Here is a 24,562-nt window from a genome sequence, read left to right as displayed (position 1 = left end):
GACCTTACAGTACATACAGTGGATATGAGTGATCTGCGGTCACAGTCATTAAATCAATAGGGTTTTTTATTTTTAAAAAATAGATTATTATCTGTTGTTTTTTAAGTCCCCAAAATAAAAAGGATCTTTCTGAAGGATGCATGGGAGGCAGATACAAGGAAAATGTAATTACGTGGCAATTAGAAATGTAATCTCATTCTCTTGCCTGTCTGGTTTATGAAGACACTTCATTTACTTAGGAACCAGCATGTTTCATCGGTACTTAATCATGTCCCACTGCGAGGGGTTGCATGATGGATGCAAAACAGCATACTGAGACTTTCGAAAAGAGCCGAGTATCTCTGAGGTTTAGTGGTTTAAGAGCTACCTGTTGACTATCACAGAGGTTGGGGGAAAGGGGGAAATACCAAGTTAAGAGACTGCGATGGAAGGAAACACGCAAAAAGTAAGACTTTGAAAGTTGCCACTGGCAACCTTCATCTAATTACAAGCTGATGAACTAAGAAAAAATACTGATTTTAGGTAGATTTTGCATGCATACCCCCTCTGCTGGGGAAACAGTTGCTTGTTAAGGCTTCAGAGCCACCTGTTCCCGTCATCTCCAAATGATTTCGCTAAAACACATCTATATCATAATAACATAGTGTCCTTGTATTTCCTTCTATTTTACTTCTATCTCAGCTTACACAGTCAATTTTTTTCCTTCACCATATGGTGCTCCTTGATCTACTTTTGTTCTTTTCAGTGATTACTTTTTTTTAACGCTCCGTGGAGTGTAGCCAGTAAGATCCAGTAGGATGCATTTTTAGGTCAGGGACTAATTTTTTCCCAGGCTCACATTATAAGCTTGGGTGATTTATCCATGCTCTATTTATAGTGAAAAGATGGCAAGTCTCATAACTTTTATAACCGTGGCATTGCAGAGCTCACCTTGGCGTTCCAATCTCCTGTTGATGGATTCTTCCCACCTGCTTAGGTGATGAAGCTGTGGCTCGGGTTCCTGAATCAGGGTGGTTTTGCGGGGCCCTGCATTGTGCTGCCGGGTTGTAATTGAGATGTACAACAGAGAAACAAGCAGTTGATCCATGTTCTCATAAGCAGTGTGTGCTACTCCCAGGACTGTGCCACTTCAGAATACAGGCAAAGGGGTGTGTGTTTGGGGAAAGGCCATAGCTCAGTGGTAGAGGCCCTGCTGGGTGTGCAAAGCTCCCAGGCATCTCTGGGTAAGGCTGAGAAAGGGTCAGTCATAAAATCCTACCATCAGTGTAGACAACACTGCACCCTTTCGTCCACGATCAAACAGTCTCAGGGAGTTGTGTACCTTGTCCTTCTCATGGACATTTACATATTTGTGTGTTTATGCACATAGAACATAGAGAGCGTCCTGCTGGATCAGGCCCAAGGCCCATCTACTCCAACATCCTGTTTTCTTTCTTTTCTTTTTGTGTATAATTTTTATTACCTTTTCTGTTTTACAATTTAAAATATTCATTTAAGCAACCTTAAAATGTCAATGACTTCCCTTCGTCTCTTTCCATGGTTCATTTTTCATATCATAAATCCCTGCATATTTTACATAAACTAAACCATTCAGTATTCCAGTATTACATCCATCAAAACTTCTTTACACTGTTGAATTTATCTTAATGCTGTCAACTTTTTCAAGTGTACACAGTTCCCCCCCCCCATATATTCAATAAACATTTTCCAATCTTCTTTAAACGTATGTTCTTCTTGTTCTCTTATTCTATATATTCAGTCTGCAAGCTGCACATATTCCATCATTTTAAGTTGCCATTCTTCTTTAGTTGGGACCTCGCTCGCTTTCCATTTGGGGGCTAACAAAACATGGGCCGCAGTAGTGGCATACATAAATAACCTTTGTTGACACCTGGGGATTTCCATCTGTATTATCCCCAACAAAAAGAACTCTGGGGTGTGTGTTTTTGGAAAAGAATTTTTAAACATTTTTTTTCAATTCATTATGAATTATTTCCCAATACTCTTTTACCCTTTTACAGGTCCACCATATATGAAAGAATGTATGTTCCAGCATCCTGTTTTCACAGAGACCAACCAGATGCCCATGTAAAACCCACAAACAGAGCCTGAGCACAACAGCACACCTGCAATTCCCAGCGATGGGTATTCAGCAGAGGGAGTGGATCACGCGTCACCGTGATCCAGGCTAAATCTGTGGGTGAGAGGAAGAGGACCTTTCTCTCCATCCTGAATACCAGCAACACTAACTGCATGTTTGTTTTGAAGTGTGGCCAGAGACACATGGGAATATTGCAGGGCAGCACAATGACCCTGAAACTTCCAGCTTAACTTTTGTCACTGAAACAAGGCTAGTGATAGCAGAAATGTACAATATTTTCTGTTTACAGTAGCTATGCACTGTTTCGGCTATAGCTGCAAATGAGTGGCGATTCCAAAAGCCTTACAGATTTTCCCTTCTCCCACTTGATCTGCCTATAATTTTAACAGTCAAGCAAGCGTGACTTCAAAACAGAAACCTTGAGGCGGCGTAAAGCTCGTTGCTCACTCTATTGCCTTGCTTGAAGCCAAGGATTTGGGCAAAAGAGATGAGGAACATTGGCACACAGTAACATAGACTCTTTGGGCAAGGACTGCAGCTCAAGGGCAGAGTTCCTGCTTTGCATGTAGAAGGTCCCAGGTTCAATCCTCAGGAAGGTGAAACCTTAAAGATTTGGCTGCTGCAGCCACCCAAGTCTCCCTATTTTCCAGGGACAGTCTGGGATTTACAGAAGCCATCCTGGTTTCTGACTTGATCCTGGAATGTTCTGAGCTAAACAGCCCCGGGGTCTGAATCAGTATAAGATAGCCTCCTCTTTTCTGTGGCTTATACCAAGTCAGACCACTGGCTCATTTAGCTCAGTGTCTTTCATATGGCCAATCTTTCCTAGCAGTTGGGAGGATGAAGAACTGGAAGATGAGCTGCAAGCTGCTGGATTCCCCTTGAGAGGCTCCAGATATGAAGTGTTTCCTAAAATGATCCCGTAACCAGCAGACAAGCCACATCTTCAGGGGCAATGAGTATTGTAGTTACATATTCTTGGCCACAGCTCTGTAGCACGACAGTTGGAAATGGCAAATGCACGTATGGTTACCAAATTTTTTTCAATGAATCCGGGGACACTTTTTTTTTTTTTTTGGAAGCTGAGTAGCAACAGGGAGTCAGTAGTGAGGATGATGAGGCAAAAGACCCTAGGCCCAATAACACATGCATATTGTATAAAGGTGCAAAGCCCTTCTTTCGCACCCTGTGAAACATAAATGGGGAGAGTTTTTTAAAAAACTGGGCAATGGCTGCCTGCCCGCGGCTCCCGAGCCTCCCCCAATCTGTCAGACCAAAGGGGGAAGGGGGCAGATCTGTACTGCCGGACATCCCCAGTTCCCCTTCGGTAGTGGCAGTGGCAGCGGCAGTCAACAGCCCGGAGCCAACCGGAGCCAACCAGAGCCAACTGTGCTACCAGGCTGGCTCTGGGCTGCTGAGGCTGCCGCTGCCACATTTCCTGGCGACAGATTTGCAAATCTGGGGACATTCCGGAGATGGAATTTGTCCGGGGATGGAATTTGCAAATCTGAGGACTGTCTCAGGGGAACCAGGGATGTCTGGTAACCCTAAGCCTGGCCCAAAGTCTGGGTTCCATTTTTCAAGAGGTGACCTCATCCTCTATCTGCATAAAATGCAGATACTTATTATTTACGATAATGTTGCAATCCATTTCTTGACCAAAGGGGTGGTGTGGGGTGTTCTTTGTTCTCCTGTAGATGCAAGAGGATCCATACAGAATACCCAGACGAAAAGTTTTTGCACATCTTTGTTATTTATCTGCATAATGCAATTCCTTTGGCACCAAGTCTGTGTTTCCTTGTTGGAGTGTGATTTGTTGCTCTATTTTTTATTTTATTTTTTTAAGCATTAATAATTTTGAGGTGTTTTTTAGCAAGACTAAAACGGTGGGGTTGAGACAGTTGCGCTGAATGTGGATGCTGCATTAAGTTAAATAATCCTTCTGTAGTAATAATAATAATAATAATAATAATAATAATAATAATGAATCGGGCCTTTTAGCTTTGACAGATGAAACAGGCAAGGAGGTCTGGAACAGAACAGCCTGACACTTGTATGTCACGCAAGCACTCCAGATGGGAAACTGTTTAATGGCAGCACAGCTTGTTTTTGTGCCTCGGTTTGGTTTCTTACATTTCCCTTTTGAAAGTGCTTTTATTGTTCTCGTGGGGGTAGGGAGGCAGTAGCTCCCACCATTTTAAATAAACACTAAAGCCTACTATGACTGGATAATTATAGCTATGAAAACGTCAAGTCATCAGGACGGAAGAAGGCAGCGATCTCAGAGCCAAACACACACACACACACACACACACACTGCAAACACTGGCACAAGGCGGCTAGAGTGTAAGAGAAGGATGAGAGAGAGCAGCGGCTGGCTGTGTCAGGTTAAAGCAGGGATGGAGGACCTGAGGCCCTCTAGATTTGGCCAATAGTCAGGGACGATGGGACTTGTAGTCCAACAGCATCTGGAGGGCTACAGGTTCCCCAATTCTGGGATACAGCAAAAGTAGGACTTCTCCCTCACTTACAGCTTTTTACTTAAAAATTAAATTTGTATACCGCCCTGTGCCAATAGATCTCAGGGCGATTCACAGCGTAAATTTCACAATATAAAAAACACAAAATGATAAAAATGGGAACAAAACTAACTAGACATTCCCCCTTCCCCAACATATTTGAGAGGGCATCATTCCTGACCATTGACTATCTTGGCTGTGGCTTATGGGAGTTGTAGTCCAAATGTCTGGAGTGTCCCATGTTGCCTACCGCTGAACTAAAAGCATTCATCATCAATACTTGCTAATAATACTCATAGCTCAAAAGGGGGGGGGGGAGAGTCTCATTCATGGGACCTTAGGGGCTAATAGATTTGTTGTAGCATAAGCCTTTTTGAACTAGATACCACTTCATCAGATATTAACTAATCTTGCAAAGATTATCAAGTCTGGCTTCTCTTTTCATGCTTCATGCTGTCAACCAGTCCCATCAGCAGGAGATGAACCAAGGGCGCTTGAGTCACCCTGGGGTCAGTAAAGTGCTAAATCAAGACATGAGATCTCCCAAGGAATAAACTGGAAAAATATCAGGACAGCCCTTCTGGATTAGACCAAAGGTCCACGTAGTCCAGCACCCAGTTTCCATTGCTGGCCAGTCTCGGAGATGCTTACAAGACAGACATGCAGGTAACAGTCTTCCCCTTGGTTTGTTCTTAGTGCCTGGTATTCATAGATACATTGTGTGCTGGTCCCGGGGGGGGGGGTTACCGTGTGGCGTGGTCAAAGTCCGGTCCTAGGTCAAGGGTAAGGAGGCTATCCATCAGGGGCGAAGCGAAGGTCCGAAGCAAGGGGTCAGGCGTGATCAGGAACTCAGGAGAGCAGGTCAGGGAGCCGGCAGGAACAGTTCACCAACGATGTTGCTCCCGCAACCTGGGACTGGCCTGACTGGCCTTTATCTTCTCTGAGGCATAGGGCGGTCCCGGCTCACAGGTGACTCGCCTCTCCTGGCCTGGAGGCGAGCACTCCTCCTGTGAGAACTTAGTTCCCTCCGCCTCTCTGCCCTGAGCCTCTGCAGCTCCGGAGAGGCTGGAGGCTTACTGGACCCAAAGGCAAGCTCACCTTCCCCTGACAGGGCTGGGAGAGGAGCACCTGCAGGCAATGGGTCCTTGATTACCTCCGGAGCCAGAGTGGATACATCTGGTGTCTGCTCCTGAGGATCCGGCACAGGTGAGGGCCCTTCAGGTTCGAGCACCTGCCCCAGCTCAACTGGCCCTGGAGGCGGGGACTCCTGTGCAGGCTGGGATTCCTCAGGTTCAGATTCTGAATCAGATTCCCAGGCCATCACACATTGCTTCTGAATTCTGAAGTTCCATTTTGTTACCATGCCACATGGACGTTGATAGACCTCCTCTCAATCTCTGTTCATCAAAGGCAGATGTTCACTCTCTCCTTGTAGCAAGATTGGGGAATGTATGTCCCTCCAGGCATTGTTGGGCTCCAGCTCCCATCAGCCTCTTACAGCATTGCCAATGGTTAGGGAATGATGGAAGTTGTAGTCCAGCAACATCTGAAAGGTGATAGGTTTCTCAGGCACACAACACCCTCCTAGCACTTTTTGTCTCTTTTTAGATGAGGAATTGGGAAACTGTGTCTCTCCATATATGGATTAAATACAACTCCCATACTGGCCCTGAAGACTGGGACTGATAGGAGTTGAAACCCAACATCTAGAGAGCTACAAGTTTCCCATCCCTAGTTTAGATGCTTTCTTCCTCTATCAATTTGCCCCTTTTGGTCAAAACATGGGAAGGGCTGTGCTGGATCATATCAAAAGCTTTTCTAGTCCAGCATCCCTTTCACAGAGTGGCAAACCAGACATCTACTCAAAGCTTCCAAGCAAGACACTAACTGGTATTCAGAGACATACAGTGGTACCTCGGGTTACAGACACTTCAGGTTACAGACGCTTCAGGTTGCAGACTCCACTAACCCAGAAATAGTACCTCGGGTTAAGAACTTTGCTTCAGGATGAGAACATAAATCACGCTGTGGTGGCATGGCAACAGCGGGAGGCCCCATTAGCTAAAGTGGTACCTCAGGTTAAGAATAGTTTCAGGTTAAGAATGGACCTCCAGAACTAATTAAGTTCTTAACCAGAGGTACCTCTGTAGTGGCTCTTGACACTTGAGGCAGCAGCCATTGATACGTTCATCCTCCGTGGGTTTCTCCAAACCACATTTAAAGCCATCCAAGTTACTCATGGCTGTAGCTGCCTGTTTGGCACTTGTGTAGACATCGTTTGGAGTAATCCCACCAGTATTAGTGTGTGATTAAGTCCTAAATTTGCTGCAAGTTAAAACCAGAAGATTTGCATTTAATTAATCAAGTGAATTGAGAGAATGTTGGAAAATGTTGAATAGCAAAGAGGACTTCCGAAACAGGCAGTAATCTCATATTATCTTAGCCAAACATAACATGAAGCTCAGGGGGACTATTAAACATGGTTTTAGTGCCCTGCCAGAAAAATACTGAAAACCTCTTAGTCAACACAAAACATTCTGGCCAGAGGGTTTATACCACCCACATAACTCACTATTCCACCTTGCCCTGATGTATAATTAAAATCATTTAGTAAGGGGGGAGGGGAATTGTTTCTCGCATCAATAAAATCAAATGAACTGGCACGCTAAAGGAATCCACCAGGGTTAACCTGGAAAAGATGCTGCAGCAGCTTCCTTCAGTAACATCAGACAGGTAAAGAGGATTATTGGCAGAGTACCATTATTACCTGTATGTTGCTGTGAGAAGCTCAATTTGGTTGGGCAAAAATAGTGCTTCTTAAATGGGAGCTCTCAGCAATGAACAGAAGAACATAAGGACCTGCTGGATCAGGCCAATGGCCCATCTAATCCAGCTTCCTGTTCTCAAAGTGGCTGCCAAGGTTCTCAAAGTGGCTGCAAAACCCACAAGCAAGACCTGAACACAAAAGCACTACCCCCTTCTGATGTTTCCAGCAACTGGAATTGCCCAAGTAACCAATGATGGAAACTCAGTATCAGCCTTAGTAACATACTGAAGCTAGTTTGCAGGGTTGGGGCAGGTCAGAAATGAATTAGAACCTTGTATTAATATTAGAAATGCCAGACTACAGCCCATAGATGTGTTTTATATTTCAGGATTTAACAACATTACAAAATGAACTATGAAAAACAAGGCATTCAGGATTATTTCTACTTAAACTCTAGTTTTCACAAAGGTGACAGCATACATCTAATGATGTGGATTCACAAAAGTTTATGCCACAATCAATGTGTTAGTCTTGAAGGGGCAACAGGACTCGTTTTTTACTACAAGAGACTAAAACAGCTACTCCTCTGGAAATCTTCACTTTGTCACTCATACGCCCACTGCATTGCCAAACTTTCTTTAAAATAAAAGTTAGGAAGTCCATGGTTCTCAGAAAAGATCCATGGGTTTTAAGGGCTGCAGAGGTGGGTGGAATGGTTTAGCAAATGCATTTGTCCACATCTCAGAACTTTGTGTGGTTGAGATTCACATTTAGGCAATCTACCTGTCAATCGGGTAGGGTACCTGTCATACTCGGATGGAGCCGACAGAGGGATTATGTCAACATCACTTTCTCTTATAGTTTGGAATGGACTTTGGAGCCAGTAATTGTAATGTACACAGCAACCTGCTTTCATCATGCATGGAAGAACAACTCTCTTTCCTTCTTATTTTTGATCGGTAAACTGCATGAGCATTACACAGCTAATGCTATAGACCAGTCATGCGTTCAGTAACTCTATTAGGTGCAAAGACAGATTGATGTAAGAACCAGAGAAGTCACAGAGTTATGAACCAAGCGCTCCATTTTTTATTGCAATGCAATAAATCAAAATCACCACAAACAAACAAAGCAGGGAAATCTCCAGCTAGGGTTGCCTCTGGCTGTTGCAGTCGTGCTGTTTGATGAAGGTGCTTGTGTGAATTATTATTATTTTACTTAAAGCATTAAACAATAGAAAACAAATAGCTTTATTACTTTTACAAGCTTTATTGGAGAGTTCACAAATAATCACTGTAAATATAGTTACACGCCACCTCCAATCTCTGTTGAAAGGTAACAAGATCCCAGGGGGTTCCAGGAGATCGCCCAGGGTTTGTTTCTCTTTTGGAAATGAGGCACAGTAGAAACTGCAGTGTCTTTAAGATATATGGTTTATTTTTGCACCAGAGTCTACTGCAGAGAGAGAGAGTTCAGAGCATTCACATCTCAGGAGGGGCTTGCATGCTACAAAAAACGCAGCACTGGATTTAAAGGTAGCCAGAATGCCATATCTGTGTCTCTGCTTTATGACTTCTTCTCTTCAGTCCTGGATGGTGTTCAGCCAACTTCCTCCTTCTTCCCAGAACCACTTGCAGAAACAACTTCTCCCCTTTCCACTTACAGAAACTTTCTGCTCCATGCCAGGCAGAGTGTCTTACGTTTGTGGATAGCTAACCATTATCAAACAAACCAAGCCATTATCAGCCTTTTTGCGTCTTCAACAACCTACCCACAGTGAGCCATCACCAGGCTGGCCTCATGATGAAACTAGCTGCTGTTATTTCCAGCCTTTGCTAAATTCATGAATTTATGAGTCTACTCAAATTCTAACCCTTGACTGCACCTGGAAGTTTGTCCCACCCCCACAAAAAACACATATAACAATATGAAAATTCTGGATGACCTGGAAGGTGTAGAAAAGTTTAATTTCCCAGTTATATATTTGGCCTTCTTGGCCTTAATTTGTATTTTCTGCCCTTATTATAGCTATATTTTGCTCTCACGTGGAGCTACTGGTGGTGTCCCAGACTGATGGTGAGGCCCTCACCTGCTTATGCTCACAGCATTGCGGAGGCTGCATTTGCAGCATGCATTTAAAGTATATTTAAACCTGTAGGCATTTATGCACTTGAGTTGAAAGGGGTTTTGATGCAGGAAATCAAGAACTAGAGCACCTTCAACAGATGGTTGTTCCTCGCTGAAGGCTTTTAAGACAAGCAGAAATTGGAGAGCTCACCTGTTTTGTTCCATTGTCAAACCTCTTTTGTCACAAAGAAGTTCAATGGAGGTCTAACTTTCTGTAACTTCAGCCCTTTAGACCATTGGTTCCCTTCACCAAACTATAATTCCCAGAGTGGTTTTTACAGTCAATCCCTCTTCCCAGGGAACTCTGGGAATTGGAACTCTCTGAGAGGAACAGGGGTGCTGCAGACAGTTATTCAGAGGCCCCTAACAAACTACAGCTCCCAGGATTCTTTGGGGGAAGCCACGACTGTTTAAAAGTAGGCTAATACTGCTTTAAATGTGTAATGCCGATGGGGCCCTAAAACTGAAGCACTGAGAACTGGACACAGTCCTGCAGATGAGGCATGGCTACCATAGAATAAAGAGGAACTATTGTCAGTAGTTCCTCTTTATTGATGCCTAGACAGCATCTTAAAAAGCAGAGACATCACCTTGCCAACAAAGGTCCGTATAGTTAAAGTTATGGTTTTCGCAGTAGTGATGTATGTAAGTGAGAGATGGACCATAAAGAAGGCTGATCGCCGAAGAATTGATGCTTTTGAATTATGGTGCTGGAGGAGACTCTTGAGAGTCCCAAGGACTGCAAGAAGATCAAACCTCTCCATTCTTAAGGAAATCAGCCCTGAGAACTCACTGGAAGGACAGATCCTGAAGCTGAGGCTGCAATACTTTGGCCACCTCATGAGAAGACTCCCTGGAAAAGACCCTGATGCTGGGAAAGATTGAAGGCACAAGGAGAAGGGGATGGCAGAGGACAAGATGGTTGGACAGTGTTCTTGAAGCTACCAGCATGAGTTTGACCAAACTGCGGGAGGCTGTGGAAGACAGGAGTGCCTGGTGTGCTCTGGTCCATGGGGTCCTGAAGAGTCGGACACGACTAAATGACTAAACAACAACAACAACAACATTGTCAATAGTGCTACAGCATCTGTGCTCCCAGATCATTCACTGCTCACACCCAAAGTTATTTTTGTAAGTCCTTTTCCAAAATCAGCTTATGTTCTCCAGATATTATTCAATTACAATTGTCACCATCCCCATCCAGCTTAGCCAATGGTCAGGGATGATGTAGTCTCGAGTACAACTGGTGTGCCAAGGTTGAATAGTTCTAATCTCAGGGCCACCTTCCCCAGTAGTAAAACTAGGTTTGACACCAAGTGTCTACTGAAAAGAGAGTTAAGCTCCATGAAAAGTGGGCTGCATGATAGTACTGAAAGCATCTGTTTGCTGCATTTACAGTGCACAGGAAAAGGTGTTGGCTCTCACGGTACAGGTAGGAAAGCAATTTTACACAAAAGTTATTTTGCCCAGGGGTCAGCAAACTTTTTCAGCTGGAGGCCGGTCCACTGTCCCTCAGACCTAGTGGGGGGCCGGACTATATTTTGGAAAAACAACGACGACGAATTCCTATGCCCCACAAATAACCCAGAGATGCATTTTAAATAAAAGCACACATTCCGCTCATGTAAAAACACCAGGCAGGCCCCACAAATAACCTAGAGATGCATTTTAAATAAAAACACACATTCCGCTCATGTAAAAACATGCTGATTTCTGGACCGTCCGGGGGCCGGATTTAGAAGGTGATTGGGCCAGATCTGGCCCCCAGCTCTTAGTTTGCTTACACACAATTTTGCCAATAAACTGAAGACGAAGCAATCAGAAGCTGAAGCAGTTTTACTGGCGCTAACACACCCAAATCATTCATGTGCTGCCTAAAAGTCTCAAACGTCTGTCTGAAAGATACAGAAGACAGCAGTTCTTTTCCCAGATTCAGAATAAGTTGGCTCCCTCTGGTGGCTTTAACCTGGAATATCATTCTGTGTTCAGTCGCCACACAGATTGCCGTTCGCACATGACCGTTGCAGCTTGACTGTTCATTGTTTTTTAAGGCACCGATTATAAACAGCAAGTCATGCAAATTCAGCAGAGAGCACAAATAAGCATTGGTGATGGTGCACATTCACATGAGTGTGATGAGTGTGTGGAGAACGTACACAAACAAGGGACAGGAATTATATTGAATCAGGCCATTGCTACATCTAGCGCAGTAATGTCAACACTGACTGGCAGCAGTTCCTCTGGGTTTCAGTTAGGAGTCTTTCCCAGCTGACATGGCAATGCAAGGGACTGAACCCAGAACATTTTGCATGCAGAACAAGTGCTCAGCTATGACCCTGCCCCTAACTTTCTTGGTTTACTTGCATTCTTTTTTAAAAAAACATTTTTATTAAATTTTACGTAACAGGTTTCAATTTAAACACATTTAGGATTCTCAGAATCCCTTGACTTTTCCCCGCCCTTCTCTGGTTTTCATTGTCAATCCCTTTTTCTTCAGCTTATCCTTTCTCCCCCAATTTGTTATATCTATTATTAACTTTCCCATTATATTTTGTCTTTTACAAGTATTACTCTAATCCTGCCAAAGTTTTTAGCTGTTTACAATGTTCTCTTAAATAGACTGAAATTTTTTCCCATTCCTTCCTAAACTTCTCATCCTGGTCTCTGATTCTCCTGGTCAATTTCGCCATTTTGGCATAGCCCATCATCTTCATCAGCCACTCCTCTCTGGTTGTAACTTTTTATTCTTTTCATCTCTGAGCATTCTTGCTGCTGTCACTGCATACATAAAAAGTATTTTCTGCTCTCTCGGAATCTCTGTACCTAAAACACCTAATTAAAAAAAGCCTCTGGTTTTTTCACAAATGTTATTTTAATAATTTTCTTCAATTCATTATATATCATTTCCCAGAATGCTTTTGTTACCTTGCACGTCCACCACATATGGTAGAACATGCCTTGTTTTTCTTTACATTTCCAACATACATTAGAAGCCGTTCTACACACCTTTGCTAATTTTACTGGTGTTAAATACCATCGGTACATCATTTTCTGTTTTCCTTCAACGAACAGCACGCTGTAAATTTTAGATTTTCCTTCCATAGTTTTTCCCAAGACTCAAGTTGAATATTATGCCCTATATCTTGTGCCCATTTTATCATTACTGGTTTGACTTCTTCATCTTTCGTATGCGATTCTAGCAACAAATTATACATTCTAGATAATAGTTTCTCATTATTTTCCAGTAATTCCTTTTCAAACCTTGAACATTCTGTACTAAATCCTCTTTTCTTATCTGCTTTAAACACATTATTTACTTGATGATATTGCAACCAATTTGTAACAAAATGTCTTATATCTTCCATGCTTTTTAATTTCAATTGTTCTCCCTCAGTGAGCAACTCTTTATAAGTTGCCCATTCAGCTTTTGAGTTAACCCGTTTTAAGAATATTGCTTCTATTGGAGAAAGCCACCATGGTGTTTTCTGTTCCAACAATTTTTTATACTTTCCCCATACACCATAGATTGCTTTTCTTATTACATGATTTAAAAAACCTTTATGCACTTTGGTCTTTTCATACCACAAATATGCATGCCATCCATATCTGTTGTCATGACCTTAAGGTCTAATATCTCTGTGTTTTTCAAAGTTATCCATTCCTTTAGCCAGCAGAGACAAGACACCTCATAATACAATTTTAGATCTGGCAGAGAGAAGCCCCCTCTTTCTTTATCATCTGTTAATAGTTTATATTTAATCCTTGGTTTCTGCAAGCAAGCAAGACCAAGAATTACTTGCATACTTTCTAAGGCAGGGGTTAGGAACCTTCTTGTTCCAGGGAGGCAGATCTTTGTCTCCATACTGTGGGGCAACCTTGACAGTCAGTGGCACAACCCACCTGTCAACCATCTAATATCATAATAACACCTGGTGATTGGTGGGTTGTCCCACCTACCTGCCAAATATTTTGTTGAAACTGTTGCTAAAATGGAGCTTTCTCCTCTATTTTAGCAGCGGTTTCAATGCAAACGACTATCAAATGCAAACCAATATCTGGAAGGCCAGAGGTTGACGTAGAGCACAATCAAAGTTAAGTGTATTTAAGGCAAAACACTTTCAGAACTGCAGATAAGCACATGCTTAAGTATATCCCATGAAATTAGCAGAACTTAAAAATACTTAACTTTAGCTGGAGCATGCCCTGAACAGATTCACGGTGCAACCCTATCTGCAACTGCTCAGAACCAAGCCCCATTGTTTAATGGGATTTACTCCCAGGTGTATAGGACTGCAACCTCAGTTACTTCTGTGCAAGCTGCAATCATAGAGCCCAGTAATTCCAGCACTTCACTTCACATTATTGTGCAGGGGATTCCCTAGTTACCAATTATTCTGGTTCCATCTCCCCATTCATGGGGAAGAGGTAAAACTTGCTGAGTCACTTCCTATCAGCCTTATAGGAACACTTGAGCCTAACTGGCTGAATAGCAGGCCAGTGGCTTTGTGATGTCACAAATTTGGCCTTCAGCCACTTCCCTAAAAACCCTTTTCCTAATGTATGGGGGTATTACTGCTCTCAGGCCATGTTAGTATATTGCACTTCAGAGTTCATTACTCAGTATTTCATTTCTGACAACTATCAGCAGTGGATAATTTGTTATCACACATTCATGCCAACACTGACCCATACTTACATGGTTAACTGGAAAGAAGAACATCACCACAAACAATTGCATATGCCTAGAAATTCTCATGCACACAAAATTATCCACAGATACAATACCCTTCATTTTCTTTATCAGGAAGCATTCAGTGTCAAAATAACGGGAACCATTTTTAAAAGATGATAACACTTATCATCATGGTGTTGTTGTTTTGGTCTTTACCTTGAGCCATTTTAACTCTAGTGATCTTCTTGAGATAAATCTGTTGCAAATGCTAATTTTTGCTAAATGTTTTTCTATTAGGCTGCAAACTTTGGTTTCATAAATAAATTAACAAAAATGATGATTCATTAGCAGAGGCTAGTTTTAATCACTAAAGTAAATGTTTGTCAGTGGAGCTGAGAATTAAAGACACAGATTCCTTTTTTAAAGTTAGTTTGGGCCTAGATGTGTTATTGCAACAGGAAATGAAAGAGATGTTATTAAAGATGTGCATTAAATTGCAAGTTATCATACACTTCCTTCATTGCTTTGAGAAGTCATGTACATAGAGGTTTTTAATATGCAATCTTATTTGATACTTTTAATTGGGTAGTAGTTTGGAGATTAACTATGTGCCAGTAAATGTTTTTCAATGCTAAGGTGAATCATGTGGCATTATAAACATAAAGTCAACTTTTACTTTGATCTCTTAAAGCAGGGTTGGTTCATTTGTGGTCTTAACTACAGCTCCCATCATCCACTGCCATTGGTTGCTAACTACAACTCCCATCATCCCTTGTTATTGGTCATGTTGCCATGCTGGAAGTTGGAGTTCAACAACATTGGGAAGACTAGAGGTTCTCCTTCCCTGCTACGAACCCGGAAAAACTGACTTGTTTCAATGGCATTTAGATAAAAGCATGTTCCGGCCTCTGCCACCAGCAATGGAAAGACTAGCCTCATCCATCAGCCAGAAAAGGAGCAGCTACAGAGAGCATGCTTCTCCAATTCTCTGCTTAAAAGAGCTCTCTACTTCAACTGCTACTTGTGAGGGTATACATAACAGAAGGGAATCAGGATGCTCTGACCCCATCAATCAATAAGAAGACAAGAAGACTGGGTTGTGTAAGCTTGGGAGTATTAATGCAACCTGTTGCAAACTGCCTTAAGAATTATTCAGTGGTAAGGCACACCATAAATCTCCAAAATAGTTAATTTTTAATCCTACGTGGACTCAGGCCAAATTAAACCCAAATATCCATTACAAAATTCAGAAATATTATTAAACAAAGAATCCGATTACTGAGGGAGAACAGGGCATACATTTAGGTATAGAAGGAAATTAAGGAAACATAGCATATTCTCACAGCTAAAAAGCAACAAAGTTTGTTCTGGTCTCTAAGGTGCTACTGGACAATTTTTTAATTTATTTCGACTGCGTCAGATCCACACGGCCACCTACCTGAAGCTAAAAAGCAGGATGAAACAGAAAGTGTCCATTTAGCAGGATTCTGGAGAACCAAAGTGCTTTTCTACTTTTGCCAAAGCTAAGTGCTTCCAACACACTGAGGTATGTCTATGGAAACAGCAAAATGCAATCAAGTATTTCCAACAAGGAAACATCCTTATATGGAAAAGGGATTATTATTTCATTTGGTGCCATGCCCTTTCATGGTGTGTAGCTGATGAGGAGCAGTTATAATGCTCTCTAGCGGAGAGGAATTTTAATTAATATACCGGAACATAAAGTATACAGCTACCACTTTCAGAGATTTAAGGAAGTACACCCTGACATTTACATTTTTGACCTCTTAATTCTACACCTGTACACCAGTGATGGCCAAACCTGGCCCTCCAGCTGTTTGGGGACTACAACTCCCATCATCCCTAGCTAACAGGATCAGTGGTCAGGGATGATGGGAACTGTAGTCCCAAAACAGCTGGAGGGCCAAGTTTGGCCATCACTGCTGTACACTTTTATCTATATTTTAGGCTCCTTGTGTCCACAAGATGGCATTGTACAACTAATATTGAAAGTTTCACAAGGCATTGTCAGAGAATTGTGAAAGAACATCAGAGATAAAAATGCTATTGTTTAGCAGACCGTGATGTATCAGAGGATGAAAAAATGATGTGTCAACAGCAGGAGCTGTTCGCTTCACCTCAGTCTTAAAATATGTGGACAAGTCAGAGGTTGAAGTAAATTAAATCGTTATTCTTGAAGAGCCCTTAAAATTTCAACTGCCAGCAACTGAATTTGAAAGGCGTCTGACATAACTTTTTCAGACACTCATCTTAAGACCCATTTCTTCATACAAATGGATGACCATTCAACAGTTATGGTCAGGAATACCAACTAGTGGGGATGTTTTAAAACTCATCTAATTAATGCTTCTTTGCAAAGAAGGGCGTTTTAGACTAAAATCATTTTAAAATGCTGATTGCTGGTATCTTTAATACCTTTTACTGGAATTTCTGGGAGAGAATATAAGCTTTTCGCATGTCTGAGAGCATCTTCTTCCAGAATAGAGAAGCAAAATAGATTTTCAGGGAAGCTGAAGAAGTTTCTGTCATTGCATACAAACCAAATTCATTAACACATGAAATACTTGTAACTTCATATCAATATTGTATTTATAATAAACACCCCTGCTGTTATATAGCCTGATGGCTGTTGCTGTAATCCCAGGTATTTCATCCCCCCCCCCAATAAAGCACATTGGGTGTGGGTGGGGGAGTCCTAGCCCTTCTGGCCCCAGAGAAATCCTTAAACAGGCCACGGCAAAACACTTCAATTGAGGTCCACATTTGCCTCTCCCTCCTTCAGCACCTCCTTCAGTTGCAGGCAATAATTTAACATGTATTAAATTGTGTGAACACAGGATAAAAACCCAGCACTGGAAATACAGCGAGCGCATAGTAAACAGAAGTGTGAACACTGTCGAAGTTGAGATTCTGTAAAAACTTAAACTAAACTATGCTGAAGCTCTCCTCCCAGGCACGTGAAGAGGAGCACATGAGCCAAACATTTGCCTCAAGGTAGTTTTTGTTGAGAATTTCCATTCCAGCTTAAGGAGCAGACATGGGATTGTTACATGTCACATGTCTGTTTACATTCCAGCACAGTATGCTGGGAACTTCCGTTTGTGTATAGCTTTTGCTTTTCTCTGTCTCTCTGAGGAGAAGAAAGGGAGACGACATGTTTTCTTTGTCCTGATTTATGCTTAATAAATCTTTAGCTGTTAGTATGTTTCCACAAGCCTCACGCCTGTTCTGTTTGCGCAGTATACTCTGCTAATATAGGGTGCTCAGGCTTTTGAAGTCTGGGTCGCTGATTTACGTGACACCAGAGATCGGGGGATTGTCATGGCTGGGAGGGCATGATCCAGCTGGGGGCTAGCCAGCTGGCATCTCGACCCCCGAAGGATGCCGACAACAGTTTTGTCCACATATCACTAAACCATGGTTTAGCATTACATGCTGACAGAGTTGCTGAGACAGACGCCGGGAGCGTACTCTTGCTTTCACGCTCAGTTTGTGGGCTTCCCAGAGGCTGGTGCCTGTGAAAACAAGGTTCTGGTCCAGATGGACTTTTTCAACTGACCCAGCTGGGTTCTTAGGTTTTTATGTATGCAGTACTAATTAGCAAAGGCAATGATGTAGAAGTGGCCTTTATCGAGTGACCCAAATCACACTGACCCAACTTTATTTACATTCGTGGGATTGATTTAAGATCCCAGCCACACAGAATTCTCAAATATCATGAAATTCTCTGGCCTGAAAACTTAATCTTACTTTGAGTAATCCACAGCATTTTGCCTACATAAAAGTTATTATGGTTACTAATGCCACTGGGCTGAAGGAGACTCTTGAGAGTCCCATGGACTGCAAGAAGATCAAACCAATCCATTCTTAAGGAAATCAGCCCTGAGTGCTCACTGGAAGGACAGATCCTGAAGCTGAGACTCCAGTACTTTGGCCACCTCATGAGAAGAGAAGACTCCCTGGAAAAGACCCTGATGTTGGGAAAGATTGAGGGCACAAGGAGAAGGGGACGACAGAGGACGAGATGGTTGGATAGTGTTCTTGAAGCTACCAGCATGAGTTTGACCAAACTGCGGGAGGCAGTGGAAGACAGGAGTGCCTGGCGTGCTCTGGTCCATGGGGTCACAAAGAGTCAGACACGACTAAACGACTAAACAACAACAATGCCACTGGGACATTCAGAAGAAATACAAAATTGTAACATGTGCACTATCTACTCTTCCAAAGTTAGTAGAACACCCCTCCCAGGTCATACACTTCTCTCCCCAACTCAGGCTGGTTTTTAACAAGTGTCATGAATACATCTGCCAATGCTTCTTGATCCGGCATCATAAACCTGCCCATATTTCAGAAGGTGAGCCTCAAAATGTGGTTGTAGCTGCCACCGCAAACTTTTAAACAACAGATCACAGAGAAATTACAAGCCCTCAAACTGCAATGAACCACATGCCAAAACAACATCTTGGCTGGAAAAACAAAGATGTAAGAGTGACATCAATATCCAAACCATCATTGTGTTGGGCTACCCACATCAAACACAATCAGCAGTCATTAAAAGGGCAGGAAAAGCCTCAGTGGGTAACAGCATTTCCTTTCCCTTGTTGTTGCCACCGATTTTAAAGAGACTTCAAGATGCAGTTAACGTGATTTAGAGCCCTCTCTGTTAAATCTACATGAGTCATATTTCCTAGTGCCAGCAGCTGTGTTAGTCATCGGCGACCAAAGATGTGTGATGTGCAATGGCAAGAACAAGTTGGGAATGAGTAGGAAACACCCAGGATCGAAACCCTATACCCTACGAGCTGCAATCCTGCTACAACAGAATGCTGATGAGGACAGACCCGGCAGCTTCAGAACCAGAATCAAGCAGTCACCTATACAGGAAATACCTACTTCCTCTCAGTGGCGAAATCAAATTAAGCATAGCATTTTGAACATTAGACTGAAATCAGATGGCTTTGGATAAGTTACCAACTCGCAGCTGGTGATGTTTCTCGGTAAAACAAAACCAGGAAAAAAAAGGAGTAATGACTTACCTCACAGGATCAGCGGGAGGCTGGAGGAGGTTAAAGAACAGAGCACACATGGGGACACACATTTCTATAAAAATGGAGAACAAATGGAATCCTCTTTGCATGTGCTTTTACTAAAATGTAAGACGTCTGACCTCTAGCAGCACCTGTTAGTAAAACTGTAGGTAAAAATAGTGTGGAAACAGACAAAATCCTTTATTATTTACTATGAATATCTTTATCAATCTCACTGAGACTATAACAAAAGCTACTGACCAATTCTATAAGCTTTTGCAAGAATTACGTACTCATTAGACCTTTAGTACCCTATTTCTAAGCAAGTATTTTGTTCTTCTCTAACAACAGTGTGTGCTTTATTTTATTGAAGGTTAACTGCCACATCTCTTGCCTGTTGTTTTGTCTGGCTAGAGCTGTGAACTTGAAATGATAAGGCATTCCTTCCAATAAACCTCTAGAACAACGACATGTACCAACAATTTGCTGCTGGCCAGTTAACTCCAAGGATAGCTCCGTTGGTTAGAGCATGGTGCTGATAATGCCAAGGTTGCAGGTTCAATCCCATATGGGGAAATTGCATTTTCCTACATTGCAGGGGATTGGAATAGATGATCCTCAAGGTCCCTTCCAGTTCTACAGTTCTGGGATTCTATGGCACATAAAACATTTATCAAGTCCTTCTGCTTTGGAGCAGCCTGTAGTAACCTGTTTGCAAAAGACAGGAGTTCCAGGGTCTCCTTGCAAGTTTCCATTGACTAGGCCTGGACACACTGCAATTTCTCAGCTTCAAGTTTACCATTTGTAAAGTGGAAGCAACAAGCACCTACCTCACCATGACATATTTATTGCACTTCACATATACTTTAAAAGAACTGAAACACTGGTCTTTTTTTGCCAAATGCGATGAGCTGAAGACTTGAGAAGTGCTCCAGAATCTATTTTCCACTGTCTTCTGAAAAGCAAATGGCAGCCAACTAGAGGAATGTCTTCTAGCAGATCCATCATCAAATCGGTAGAATTGGTACTCGTTGTTTACTGCTTTTATTTCATTTTTTAAAAACAGAAGAATAAACTGCAATTCATTTTAATTACAGCACATATCCACAGTTCATCATCTAAGAAGGTGCTTGGAATGAATCTGTTCTAGTATTTGTTTTCAAAATATTTGTTTGCAAAGTCTTTTGTGATTTTACTCTATCCGGTTTAACTGCAGGCATTAAAAAAGGCCCAAGGATGCTATCACAGGGAAAGGAAGCACGGCTATGTTCACGCAAAAGGAAATCCCCCCCCCCTAGCTCCTGTTTGTGACAGCAATTGTGGCTGCATACACATCTCATGTTTAAAGCATATCTTGATAAACTGTAGTTTACCCCTCATAGAATTACATTCCCCAGCACCCTCAACAAGTCACAGTTCTCAAGATTCTGTTTTGGGGGGTGGGGAGGAAATGTGCTTTAAATGTGTGGCGTGTACACAGTTCCTGAAGAGTTGCTTGATGTCCCTACGTGCTTTCTCTTTTCAGAGCTCCAGATCAGCAGGAAACACTGCTTCAGCTAAGCAGGGGTGGGAATGTAGGCCAGGAGGAAACACAAGAGAGACTGGCGTCACACAACTGCAAAGCAATATAGCCAAATGAAGAGGGCACGGAGGATGGCAGTGGAGAGAAACACTTTGCACTTCTATTGATTAGATGGACAAGAAATAAATCACCTTCAGCAAATGTGGTTTACATCCATAGCACATATCAAAACAGTAAAAATCACCTCCTACTTGGGGTATTTAATAAGATTTTGACAGGCAACAGCCACTGAGTAGAGCTGACCAACCATGGTTGTGCACGTTGTGTGAAATACCCTTTAAAAAAGATTGCTTAGCCTGGAAGATGATGACAAGGGAATCATTGGTATGACACAGACCTTTAAAAATACCAGCGCCAGTATTATTTACAAGTAGCCTTTGTGCAAACAGTGGGTCCGAGCATGAGCAGATTTTAAATCCCTGCATTACAATTCTGGTGGTGGCTTATGAAATATAAGACACACCATAAATATATGTCTGCTAAAATTACTTCATAACGTGCAGCATAAATTTTAAAATTTCTTAGCTGGGCCAGATGTTCAAATAAACACCAAACACTACAAAGTTTAACCAACATGGTTCTATTTAAAAACTAGTTTCAATCATGGCACTCAGTGACAGCAATACAATACTTTCTTCACAAAGTGATGAATATAAAAATATGCCATAAATTCATTTGTAAACTAGTATTCTAATACATGTATGTCATTACAACATACCTTTATATATATATATTTATATATATAACTCTTTCCTGAGATACTTAGGGTGGTTTTCATTTTATTGTGTTGGATGCATTATCTTTGATCACTTTAAAATACTGGTGCAAGTGGGAACAACCAAAATTATACATTTAAAGTAATTAATGCAAAGATTGGGCAGAGGAACAGCTCTTACACATGTTGCATTTTGAAAAGATGGAACAGACACTGCCTTAACCATTTGACTCTTTCTGGATCAGAAAGACACCTGAAGTTTCAATTAAGAATCTACAAAAATGCAGCGTTTCAGGAATGTTAGAGGCTGGAGTAGAAGACAAATGATACAAAGGAAAAGTCATAATTCTTGTTGACTAGACATTGCCTGCAGAAGCATCTGTACATGCTGTAGCCAGTTCACAGTTTCAATATTGATACTAGTCTGTCTTGGAAGAGCAAATGTCTTTTAAGGTTTCTAGCTCTTCTATAAGTTTCTTGTTTTGAACTTCTAACATCGCAACACGACTCTCCAGACATTTCACATATTCTTTCTTCCGCCGTCGACATTCTTTTGCAGCCTCCCTGAAAAAAGCAGAAGTAAAAAGGGCAAACAAAAACACTTTTTGGCATGCTACTGGAGTGGCGGGAGCAGGGAGGGGGCAGGGAAACGCAGTGATGATGGTCAATATAATATGGACACCGTTATGCTTTCCAAAATTTAGAACAACTCTTCAAAAACACCTAAGGACAACTGGGATTGCAAGGGCAACGCACTGTCCCTTCCTCAAGGGCCACATGGCAATCTGTAGAATTGCTTCATCTCATGCCTTGACTAGCATTTTTAGCAAAAAAAAAAAAAAAAAAAAAAGGTCCATTGCCCATTGCCAGTTACTCTGCTTTATGGCAATAAAGATCTTTGAGGGCCTTGAGTTCCTCAATGAGAGTCTTGTTTTGGTTCTCAAGCACAGCCACACGATTTTCAAGACATTTGACATACTCCTTCTTCTTCCTGCGACACTCACGAGCAGCTTCCCTGGAAGCAACACAAGGCAAATGACTATAGGAAAAGGCACAGCACAATGACAACCTGGATTAAAAAAAAACAACCTCCAGCACCAGAAAAGCTGAAATCAGCAAGTGCCAAATTGGTAAACTGTACAACAATCACACCGCCAATTCTACAGACAATGCAGAGCAGCGGGAGAAGCTTGATGATAAACACAGGAACAGCGTCAACGTAGCATATTCAGAGTGAGAAAATTGCAACACAGATGGATGGACAGCGTTCTATTCAGATGTTAACAAAGCACCGCTCGCTACATCAAAACTCGCATTAGAACAAAAAGCACAGGATTGACAAACATCCCACCTCATCTGTTTCCATAATTCGCCATATTCACATGCATAAACAGGGGGGAGAAGCATCAAAGCCCATGTCTGCCAAAATGTTATCAACTAAACTGTCTGCAAAGATCAATGTCATGATCTTTAGATACCAGACTGAAATTTTGCCTCCCAAAATCCTGTTTGGGGCAAAAGGTCAAGTCAGTTATAAAGGCATTAAAAGGAACCCGAATGGGTTTGCAATTCGAATCTTAAGTTTTAAAATAACTATTATAGCTTAACTCACTGTACTGAAAGAGCATGGCTTGCCTGACTCCCTAGTAAGTTCATGGCTGAGCAGACCAGCTGGAGGTTTACTAGCTACAGTTCAAATTATAAGCCATTTTACTGTACCAGCTATGGCTAAATGACAGGAACAGCATTTAAAAAAACATGTTGTGCTCTTTACAAAGGAAGGGAAAGTCCATCCCTTCCATCAATGGTGTATACAATAAGATCCAGCTCTTCTTTAAGTAAATATGGGAACCTTCCATCTTGGATTTGCTGTTATGGGCACATTTTTTCATACTATTTTGGGCACTCGGTTAACAATCTGAAGCGCCTTCTCTCCTCCTCTGAAACTCAAAACAGCTTAACTGAAGCATGTTTGAAAGTCACCTATGTGAACAACTCTGAGAACATTTTTGTTGTTGTTGAAAAGCAGTATATAAATATTGTAAATAAGCACAAACAAGCAACAGTGAGAAGCTTTCAGCCATGCCATCAGCGCCTCAGTTTCTGTTAACTCACCTAAAAGCTAGGGAGATTTTATGGGGTGGGATCCACCCTCTTTTTTGTAGGGTTCACAAACAAAAGGCACTTCTGCTTGCATGAGGGGGTGGGCAAGATTTCCCCCTAGAAACATCTGCACACTCAAGCTGGGATCCTACTAGCTACCATATTTATTTATACAGAAAGAAAGTACACCTTAAGAAAAACTGGTGCATGTTGCACATGTGTTAGTGATGGCAGACACAAGGCTAAACCTGGTAAGAGAATGAAAGAGAAAAAGAGAGCGCAAACATCTGGAATCTAAGGCATGAATTTTTATGGATGAGCAATTTAAGACAAAGGGCATGAGAAAAAGCAATACCATGGATGCAGTGAGCAATGGCAGGGTTAGTTACAACTGAGACAACTTTTTCCTACAAAGCGCATGCCAACAGCAGACATTAATATCAGAGTTCATGCACTGACACCAAAAACAAGACACACAAATAGCACAAATAAGCTGACCACCACCACAAAAGGGGGGAGGGGAGACATCCAAATTGCAAATTACAGCAAATTTGTTTTGCTGTAACAGACACGAAATCATTTGTTGGGAAGTTAACAGAATACCCCTCAAATTAAGCAAAACACTTCCACCCTTCCTTTATAGAAGCAGATGATACATTGAAATTGCCTGCCTCAAATTCATATCCCAAACACTGGCAGTAAGAGAAATGCATAAATATAACCTCTCACCACATCTACACCATATATAGTTGTATAATATATGAAAATACTGAATATAGCATTTCATAAGCTATAGATCTTAAGGGGGAGAACTCTACAAAACACCCAATAATATGCATTGCCAAAAGCCACCAGTGTGTGCCACCTCCGAGGGAGGTCCAGAGGGTGACAAAGACAGAACGGGCCTTCTCTGTCGTAGCCCCTTGTT

The 24,562-nt window shown here is 41.9% G+C and overlaps 1 protein-coding gene and 1 long non-coding RNA gene across 15 annotated transcripts in view; one reads left to right on the top strand and one right to left on the bottom strand.

The window, feature by feature from the left end:
- LOC310746367 overlaps positions 1–21,272 on the top strand; it is a 345,446-nt gene extending 324,174 nt beyond the window's left edge. Inside the window, exon 2 of the long non-coding RNA XR_014540676.1 lies at positions 17,814–21,272. This is a non-coding gene — a long non-coding RNA (uncharacterized lncRNA). The remainder of the gene's footprint in view (positions 1–17,813) is intronic.
- CREM (cAMP responsive element modulator) overlaps positions 20,263–24,562 on the bottom strand; it is a 32,240-nt gene continuing 27,940 nt past the window's right edge. For 9 of the 14 annotated variants that reach the window (XM_083579957.1, XM_083579959.1, XM_083579950.1 and 6 more), the window contains one exon: positions 20,263–22,546. In XM_083579957.1, coding sequence (XP_083436083.1) covers positions 22,402–22,546 — 145 coding nt within the window. In that variant the 3' untranslated portion in view covers positions 20,263–22,401. The remainder of the gene's footprint in view (positions 22,547–24,562) is intronic. The other 5 variants (XM_083579958.1, XM_083579960.1, XM_083579956.1 and 2 more) reach the window with 1 other exon arrangement.

Source organism: Podarcis filfolensis, assembly GCF_964270895.1.
Source record: "Podarcis filfolensis genome assembly, chromosome: 12".
NCBI classification, from domain to species: Eukaryota; Metazoa; Chordata; class Lepidosauria; order Squamata; family Lacertidae; genus Podarcis; species Podarcis filfolensis.
Note: the sequence above shows the minus strand (reverse complement) of the source record. Positions and strands in the feature narration are given on the sequence as shown.